Source organism: Montipora capricornis, chromosome 14 (assembly GCF_036669925.1).
Source record: "Montipora capricornis isolate CH-2021 chromosome 14, ASM3666992v2, whole genome shotgun sequence".
NCBI lineage: Eukaryota > Metazoa > Cnidaria > Anthozoa > Scleractinia > Acroporidae > Montipora > Montipora capricornis.
This window is the reverse complement of record NC_090896.1, coordinates 3,740,853-3,750,852: the sequence shown is the minus strand read 5'-3', so window position 1 is coordinate 3,750,852 and position 10,000 is coordinate 3,740,853. Positions and strand designations below refer to the sequence as shown.

At 38.4% G+C, this 10,000-nt stretch overlaps 1 protein-coding gene and 1 long non-coding RNA gene across 2 annotated transcripts in view; one reads left to right on the top strand and one right to left on the bottom strand.

Annotated features, from left to right (window-relative positions):
• Nucleotides 1–73: 73 nt before the first annotated feature.
• Nucleotides 74–2,790, bottom strand: LOC138033107 (uncharacterized). The gene is made up of 2 exons (XR_011128567.1): nucleotides 2,614–2,790; nucleotides 74–1,776 (listed from the first exon to the last, which is right to left on the bottom strand). It is a non-coding gene; the product is annotated as an uncharacterized lncRNA (long non-coding RNA).
• An 11-nt stretch (nucleotides 2,791–2,801) lies between these two features.
• LOC138033099 (nicotinate phosphoribosyltransferase-like) overlaps nucleotides 2,802–10,000 on the top strand; it is a 21,312-nt gene continuing 14,113 nt past the window's right edge. Inside the window, exons 1-5 of the mRNA XM_068880859.1 lie at nucleotides 2,802–3,060; nucleotides 6,007–6,168; nucleotides 6,837–6,885; nucleotides 8,129–8,259; nucleotides 9,455–9,767. Coding sequence (XP_068736960.1) covers nucleotides 2,832–3,060; nucleotides 6,007–6,168; nucleotides 6,837–6,885; nucleotides 8,129–8,259; nucleotides 9,455–9,767 — 884 coding nt within the window. The 5' untranslated portion in view covers nucleotides 2,802–2,831. The remainder of the gene's footprint in view (nucleotides 3,061–6,006; nucleotides 6,169–6,836; nucleotides 6,886–8,128; nucleotides 8,260–9,454; nucleotides 9,768–10,000) is intronic.

Here is a 10,000-nt window from a genome sequence, read left to right as displayed (position 1 = left end):
TTGATCGTTTCCGGTTTTGGGCTCTGGTGTCAATGAAAAGCGAAGCCATAGACTCGAAAAAGAAAAAGCTGTGTTTGACATGTTATTTAGACAGTTTCTTTATCTTCATCGTAATTTACATATGTAAAATTCATTACAAATTTATTACAGGTAAAACCCGCAGGTTCTATTTTTAAGGATCCATATGTGCGGTTTGTATGTTATCCTGTGGCACTGTACACTTTCTTACAGCATTCCAAACGAAGATCATCTACGGGGACTTAATTCTCGTCTCAGTCGAAAGTTCTTGTATTTTCGTTTTCGTTCTTCCGGTTCAATGGAAAACAGAGATTTGGGGCGAGACGGGATTATGACGTCATTTCAATTTCGGAACAAAATAATTGTTGTATTTCTGCATATTTTTGTTGGAAAGAAAAGGAAAGAAAAAAAAGCACAAACATCTCCCAAATTTATGTTAAGAGTGGAAGAATGCTATAAACACAATTGGCAAAGTGTCAGGGGACTCGACAGTTAAAAAACTCATTTAACTCATCCTGCTTAAGCAATTCGTCAATCGACCTGTTTCCAATCCCAGTGTGGAAAATATGATTCAAGTGATCTAATTTCGAAATAACCCTGTGAGCTCTTTTGGGTCACTTATCCTTTCTTGGCCTTGAAGGAAAATGGTGTCTGGTTTGGCTATATACCTAACAAGCTGAAGAACTCACTGCTGAGCATGAAAATTAACTTGATGAAACAATTTCAAATAAAGGAAACCATTTTGCATCTGATCAGGACTGACTGATTACTAAAGAGTTATAAAGAACCAGAATGTACAAACAGCATAATCACTTGCGTGGCACATGTGTGCACTAGGATTTGTAATTTTCCCTATGCTACGCACAAAATGAAAGGGTTGGTTTCTGAAGAAACTGTAGTAGTTAGTTTTATCAAGTTCTGACGAAGACAACAGCTCACAATCTTCTTAAGGAGGTTAATTTACCTCTACCAACTTGTTTCATAAAACCATATTTTTATGTGCACAAAATGGTTTGTCAAGTTAGCAGGCCAAATTCAACAAGATTGTATGCTTTCCTGCTTGATGTCAGATCACCAATTTGATCACCTTTTCCTGTAAGTTACAAATTCCTTATTTTTTCTCACTTCAGTAATTTAATGAGAAGTACAAGCCCTTGAAGATTCTGACACTTACAGTTAGCATCTGAGCAACCCTTAAAACTTGCTGCAGTTATGCAAGTCTTAATAACTCCTTTCGTTTTTTTTTGTTGGACTGTTGTTCAATTTGTACACTTTTTTTTTTCAAAAAAGTTCCTTGAAAGTGTCGCTTTCTTTAAATTTCAAAGTTGTCTCTGTCAGTAACAGTATCAGAGGAGGAATACACGAATCTCCATTGCTGTTCTTTGAAACTCAAACAGAATGGGACTGGCTTTCCAGCTACTTAATTACATGTGTTGTGAATCATTATGCAGCATATACATGTAATTTAAGCATTATCTGCGATCGACACCGGTGGTAAGCTGATGAGAAATGCTGCTCGGCAAGGCTCAGCCCATTTTCTCCACTGGAGGTTGTGCTTGTGAATTTTCTGTTCCACCATTTGCCCGGGCTGAATTTTCCAGGGAGAAATTTTCCAAAACCTCAGGGAGTCCAGCTGTCGTGACATTTGCATGCCCAAGTGAAAATACATCGGGAAGTGCATTACGACGGCCAGTCCTTCCTGTCCTCACAAAGTCATCTACAGTAACCCCACAGTCTGCCGCAGTGCATTCTGCCATCCTGAAGAGAGGAACACATGAATGAGTGAATAGGCCTTTAAAGAAAGAAAGAAAGAATGAGAACGAGAGAGCCTTTAATACAAATTGATAAGCTCTGAAAAGAAGTTGCCTTACTTCAATCCTACACATTTATTGACAAAAGCGATGAGCGATAATATAAAAGAATATAAGTTCTCCTTTGCAGGAATTACTTAAATGTTCAGCATTCAAAGTTAATATGTGCAGATGGTTTGCAACCAATCTCAAGACACACAGATATCAATTACGTAATGTACAAAAATTGCTGGTGGACGACGATCTTTTGTTTTCGTCCACCACCATGGGTGCGGCGATGACGTAACAATTCCGAATTATAAAATTCCGAAAAAAGCCTGAAATTTGAAAACTTTGTGAAAAGTGATTCTTCAATTAGTTTAATTGAGTTGTTCTTTGCAAAAGAATTTTAAACCAAGAGCAAAGAGAAACTGGATCCCACAGTAACCCACAGACACCGGAAAATTGAAGCAAAACAATACAAAGAGATTGAAATCGACATTCCTCGTGCAACAAAAAAAACACGGCACGCAAGAAAATGAAATAAGATGTTAGTTGGCGTGTGATGATTTCGCAAGCTAGCACTACACCCTTTCTCTTTCCATTGTTTTAATATCATTAACAAGAGACTGTTGTGGTTTCAGGCGGCCAAATTTTTACCTTCTGTGCCTTCCGCCACCTTGACATATTAAAGCTTACATGTACAATAAGAGCGTACGTAACTTTCACTGGAACCGACAAAGGGATAGATTGGGAAGAAAATAGCAATGATACAAGCTTAACAAGCAACTCACAAGCCACTCACAGATTAGTCACAACAAAATCCAGAGGAATCTACGAAGATTATCGGCTGAATTTTCCAAAACAACGAAAGCGAAGGAAACAAACATCTCTTGATAGGTCCCGTATGCAGCGATTTTTTTTCTCTGTCGGAGGTAGTGAGGTGAAGATCCGGTAAAGTTCCGAGAAAAGAGGGAGGGGTCTGAAGAGAGTGAGTCCTATTGTTCTTCTTTCACAACAAAAATGGCGGCCGTCGCTGAGAGCTCGAACTCGAACCCATTAGTACAGCCATTATTGACGGATCTTTATCAAATCACCATGGCCTATGCTTATTGGAAGAGCGGCAAGATCATGGACAATGCAGTATTTGATTTGTTTTTCCGTAGAAACCCTTTTCACGGAGAATTCACCGTCTTTGCAGGGCTGGAGGAATGTGTTCACTTTGTTAGGAACTTCCGTTATTCGGACTCAGGTAGGAAGGCTACATTGTTACTTTGTTCAAGACGACCTATTGAATACCTTAAATCGAAAAAGGAGTTAAAAATATTGTATTATTATTGAGAAGAAGCCGGTTGACGGGCCGTCGCCCAATTTGTAAACTTATACGCTTAATTAAATAAATTGAAGTAATGGTTTATATATTGGTACTCTGAATTTGCAACTGGGCAGCCAACATATTCAGAGCTGTTGGATGCGATTCTTTTCTTCGAAAGTATTGCTCATAGTGAAATGCGAATTTGCGCCAGCTGCATATTTCAAGCTGGATGCCATTGTTGGTAGAAATACTCTCATTCTTCGATCGCACCAGTGAGTTGGCACACTTTTCCTATTACGGCGCAATTCCATTATTCTTACTGATTCAAGTACTTGCATTGAAGAAAGGATGGCGAAGAATTTGCGTATAGCTCATGAGGACAGAGAGCTATCATCGCTTAAAGTTGTCATTAACAATTCCATTTTTTTTTAATACAAATTAGATTATTTCTTATTTCTTATGGCCACACCCCAACCCATCTGCTTAGCAGCACAAACACGTGCCACGAGTGCCTTGGTGATGAAAATGTGTTTGTTCACCTGTTAACAGCTGGCCAATTAAATTGGCACGGTGGCTAATCTTATTAGCTGATTATTGACTTAAGCATAAATTTAAAAAGTTGGAAAAAAAGGAAGAGGCTAGGCCATTATGACTTAGCTACAATCTAAAACCCAAATTATGTAGACATAATTAAATTGAAATTCCCTCCCATTGTAAATAGCACCATAAATAGGACTTTTGCATGATGCTGCCATTTGACTACAAGTACCAGAATCCTTTAGGTTTTGCTTGTCTCGTGATAATAAGAACTATTGTTATTTTTACCCCACTGGGAAATATTCAAAATTTACATAAGAAAAGAAAAAGCAAACTGAATTCTAGCTGGTAGTTGTAGTCAAATGACACCAATGTGAAAGGTGCCTATGATTTTTGCAGATACAGTGTATTAAAAGAGTCGGTTCATAACCTCTAGATCAGTTTTACTTTTCTTTTCATTTAATTCAAAAATCCAGTTTCATATTTTTTATCTGTCGCAACCCTGATGCCATTGATTGGTTCATTGGGAAGAGATGTCATGGATCTTTTTTAAAAAAGAAAAGTCTTTGGCTGTATTGTACTGGAAGTGTTTCCTATTGCTTTTATGCAAAATCCAGTTTTACCCGTTACTCTCTTATATCTGCATCAATAATTAAGTTCAGTAACTTAGTAGAATTTTTGTTTATGCACAGTACTCATGTCAACAAATTTGGTTTTCACCCGAGCTGTGGACCACAACAATAATAAGAAGAAGAATAATAAATGCATTTAAATGCAGTAGTTAAAGGAGTTAACAACTAAAGAGCACCCTTGTTGCTACTTGGTCAGGTTTGTGTGCGTACTTGTGGCGTTTGTTCTGGCAGCGTGAAGGGTTCTGTCCTCCAGCATGGTTCATAGCGAGTTTGTTTTGGCATAACCCCAATCCCCTTTTTTAGTTTTTCCACTGATAGTTCAGTCTGACGCCGTGCCAGTTTTTAAAATTCCTTCCTTATTCTATCCAGGAGCTGGTTGCCAAAAGTGGAAACCCCTGGATATCCCAGGCACGCAACCCAACTAAGTGATGCAGTTGTTAATAATAATAATAATAATAACAATAATAATAATAATAATAATAATAATTAGAATGATAATATATAATAGACTTGTTAAGTTTAATAGCAAGTTCAGGAAAGTCAGTGACGATGTCGTGCGTGGGAAAAATACCAATGAGAATCCAGAGTAGAGAAGAATTAAGAGTTGATTCCACTCTATCCTCTATTCTTGTTGGTATTTTTCTGCAGCCGCCATTGCCACTGAGGTTCCTGTTCTGTTGTTAAGTAAGCCTAAAACTAACCAGAGCACCCTGCGAAAAACCTCTGAGAGCAGAGAACAGTAAAAAAGTCAACCTGCATGTGATGCCGAGTCTGGGAATAAGAAATTCCACATTTGGTGTTAGGGGAGTGCTCCGACTACAGCGTTCCAACCCTGAGACCCAGTCATCACTTCTTTCCATCCCTCAAACTGACATTTCCCTTTTTAATCAACTTACACGACGTACAGTCTACTTTAGACTTCAAATCTACTTCAACGAAACAAAGATCTTAAACAACAGGTCTGAGAAGATTCACAATAGGCGAGGCAAAGAGTTGAACCCGGATCGATGGCTTCACCTTGCAGTTTCCGATATCCACTGGACTAATGAGACAACCTTCCGAAAAATTGAATTTTTTAGAGTATTGAAATAGTAGTACCCAGCAAAACGATAATTATTGAAAGTTCACCGTCTTCAACGGGGTTTTTAGACGTAAATACTGTAGATCAGCGCGGTATAGCTTAAAAACGCTATTTCTTGTTGAACTAAAGCTGTATTTCTGCCTGTTTTCATTCTTTTTAGAGCGGTAAGCTTGTCAATATTAACATGGGATATTGCGTAGTGTAATTGTTACGAAATGTCCAATGTCAGTTTGATGGATGGAAACTAGTGTTGACCCTGTGACCCAGTGCTGAAACTTAAACTTAAACTTTACAATGCTATTGCCACTTATCTTAATTTGGCTATATAGAGTGTTTTCATGTGATGTCATATTGTGTAAATACATGTGCTTGGAAAGTCATAATGAAGAATTAGTACATACAATAATGGGTAATGGACTCTGTATAAATGAGCGACTTAATTTTTTGCCTTCTTACGTACTTTAAGCTACGGAAAAATGGCTACAAAATACCTATTATTATTACTATTTTTGTTAGACGTTCAGTTTGTTGATGTTAATGTTTTTTATCTTTTGATATTTTGCCCCAATAAAATGTGTACAGTACTGTATAAACCCTTTTTGTTTGATTTTTTGTTTTCTTCTGGAATTTCAGACATTTCATATCTAAAGACAGTGCTTCCTCCAACTGTAGAGGAAGAGTTTTACAGTTTCCTTCGAGAAATTGATTCTAGCAAAGTTACTCTCAGCGCTCAACTCGAGGGAAGTTTGGTGTTCCCTAGGGTACCCCTAATTCGACTGGAAGGGCCACTTCCAGGTAAAGCTGTAGTCAATATTAATGTAATTTAACATAACATTTATATATATGATAATACATGTACAATAATTTTACAATGTGTAGTATAGTCTAGATGATGTATTTTAAGTCCTACGACTTCACAGTATTTTTTACCCTCCTCCTTCTCCTACTTGCCTCAATCAGTTGTTAAAACTATTGTCTGATATAAGTTGCACTCATTACATTTTGCAATGATCCTGTCCCCCTCCAATTAAGCCGCCAGCCATTCCCCTTAACGCTTTAAGCCCCGAGGGAGCGCCCATTGATGAGTAAAAGTGCCTGGCGTTTATGGACAGAGTAAATCCTATAAGTGGTAATAATAATATTGGGAGTTAAAGGGTTTATAGACTTCTTTACAGTTGTGTGCTTAGTTACCTCCAGGCCTTTAAACCGGAAGAGATCTTTTTTCGCTTTTATCTTGTCTTGAGTCACAACCACATTTTCATTGGTACATGTACATGTAAGTAATTTCTCCATTAGAGATGATAAGTATAAAAATCTGGGAGACACCACTGTCCTGGAATGCGAAATGTTCTCTTCATCCGGTTGCCAAAAAAGTGTGTGCTTATTAGCTCCCAGTTGTCTTGTGATTGATTCATGTGATTGCCTAAGTATTATAATTATACTTTATTTTATGTTGTATTTAGTGGTCCAACTTATGGAAACAACTATTCTCAATTTAGTAAATTTTGCTAGGTGAGTTATCAATGAAATGTGGGATCATTAGGGCCGATTTACACGATACGATTTTGTCGCATGCGACAAGCTCACGACAGGCCTACAACATGACTTACGATTGTCGCAGCATTTTAAAACATGTTCTAAAATCCTACGACATTTTTTCTGACGTCCACAACAATCGTAAATCATGTCGTGGGCCTGTCGTAAGCCGTTGTCGCATGCGACAAAGTCGTACCGTGTAAATCGGCCCTTATAGTGATTATTACATGTATAATTGTTGTTATTGTTGTTGTTAGTTGTGTCAGTACATGCTCTACGATTCACCAATTTATAGAATCCATATCCTACTCTGTATAAATTAGTGTTCCTCATTTTGTTCTAGACTACTTCAATGTGTTGACATATACAGTATAACCCATGACTGTGAATTGCAAAACACACTGCTCTGCTATTGAGCAATCAAGTCATCGTCGTGCAGGTCCATAGATAGTTGTTAGTTTTAGTTTTGAAATATGGTTATGAAACAATTTTTCTGAGTGAAAGATCGTAGCGGTGACATGTACATGTTAAGGCAAGCTTTTAGCCAGGATTTGAGAACAGGGCACCCGCTAATTTAAATGGATGCAGACCCCTCCTAGGGGTGTCTACTGGGACATGCTCCCCCAGAAAAAAATTGAAAAAAATGAAGCAACTAAAGTCACTGTCTTTTCTGTCAAGAGGAAAATAAAATAGACTGTGAGTTTATAATAATATTAATTGAAAGATTTGCAACTTTCCAAACCCAGTTGAACTCTCAAGTTGGACAGTCAAAATCAAATCTATGTCAAAAAAAAAAAATTGTCCATAATGTGGGCATCCAAAAGACTCCCAGATGCCCATCTCAGTGGCTATTAAAAGCCTTCATGTACTTGTTCCCACCTGTAGGGAAACAATAGATCATTTTCGAACTCTCACGGCTGGCCTGGGTCTAGCATGAAATGGAGGCTAATTGGGGCAAATCTTTTCAAATGCAAATTAATTTGCCCGCCTTAGCCTCCATTTCATGCTAGATCCAGTCCAGCTGTGAGAATTTGAAAAAGGTCTATTCAAGTTCTCGCAAAGAAGACGTCCGGCTTCAATACAGTCTAGAACAGGCCCCCTCCCATGGTCTTCTTGTTATGAAAACCCAGATTTTTCTCCGTTTCAGCTGATTCACAGTAGGTAAATCCTTTTCTTCGAATTCAAAAAAATAACTTTTTGGCATGATTTGCTTTGTCAGCTTAGTCGCAACTAATGCTGCTAGATTTCGTCTTGCGGCTGGCTGGGACAAAGGATTAATAGAATTTGGTCTTCGAAGATCCCAAGGACCTGATGGAGGATTATCTGCATCCAAATACTGTTATATTGGAGGTGAGTTTATAATGTCGGTGATGATCATGACAAGTGGGAGCTTAATGGGTTGAGAGCATTGTATTTTCGCGTTCAGCTTGTTACAAAAAAAAAAAAAAAACCTGTCCACTCTAACCAAACCACAGGATATAGTAAGTTTCATGCAATCAAATTTGTTTGACAATTTTTTTTGTACGAGAGGTTTGTATTTGATATGTAAAGGTCTGGGAAAAAGATTTCAACATTTGCGTCAGCGTTCCATTCGAGTTTGTGGAACGATGTTGACTGCTGGGGTCACAGGGCAAACGTTTTCAACACATTATGAAAATCTGATTCAACAAAGCTTCACGAGAGGCCTGGTATTCAGTCCCAGGCTGCAGCTGTCGTTGTTACTATGGATACGGACATGGATACGTAATTGAGGCCCATTTCAATTAGTAGGGCTAACGCTCACATGGTTCATATGGGGTACAAAACTAGCACTTCACATTACATCCTAATCAGTTAAGCCTACGTAATTGAGAGACTGATTAGTGGGCAAGTAAGTAATTTGATTTTGGATGAACAATCAAGAATAAAAATCAGCGATAATAGATTGGATTGACTTTTCACTGACTCACTCATCATCATGAAACTTTAGAGTCGGCTCTCATTGTATAATAGGCTGATTTAGCAACAGAACGGGAACGTCAGTGGCAACGGCGCCCGCAGAAAAAACACCAATGAGAATTTAGAATTGAATAGACTCCACTCTTTTCTTCTCTATTCTAAATTCTCATTGGTAGTTTTGCTGCGCGCGACGTCGCCACTGACGTTCCCGTTCTGTTGCTAAATCAGCCTAATAAAATGCTTGTGAAAAACGCGTTGCATACATTAGATCTGCATTCCTTGCTCATTTGATTTCTTCTTAACGGCACGCAACACGTTTATCACAAGCATTTTATTATATAAGAAGATCCGACTCTAGGTTCACGAATTTGAAGATGATTAGTGAGTCATTGAAATCGCTGATATTTATTCTTGATTCTTTATAATAAGCAAGTTGGTACCAAGATAGAAGAACGCTGCCGTCATGCTGCTGTCAACTGGCAGTAGGGAAAGACGACTGCGACAAGTGTGTAACTCACTGTTTTATAGACTTGTCAGTTCATTTAACTTTCTGTTATGTCATACAGTGGTGTATACTGATGTTGCTTCTCCGTTTTTTTTCAACCAGGGTTTGATGCTACAAGTAATGTCTTAGCTGGGAAATTGTCTGGAATTCCGGTGCGAGGGACTCAAGCTCACGCTTTCATTACATCCTTCACACCAGGTGAACTTCAAAAGGTTGGCAAGCTACAGCCTGCCGATGCAAGTCAAGAACCAAGAGACTTCTATCCAGTTGTATGTGACTGGTTAAAGAAAGTTACCCCGGTGTTACGCATACTGGAAAGTGAAGTTCATATGGGCGAACTGGTAGCCTTTTGTGCTTACGCCGTGGCTTTTCCAAAACAGTTTCTTGCACTTGTTGATACGTACGATGTCATCAGGTAAATGTTGTTCACAAGGTATATGGACATTTCGCTCTAGGGCATTTAGACCCGGGGACAATTCGCCCTCTGAATAGAAAAATTTGTTTTAAAGCGCTGAACATCGTGGATAAGTACGTGAAGAAGCGATCTTCTTGTTTAGACATAAGGACCGATTTTGGTAATATTATTGCGTTAGATTTTAAATGCTTTGTTCCATGAAAGGTCAAATTACTAGGTCTGGCCGGACAAAA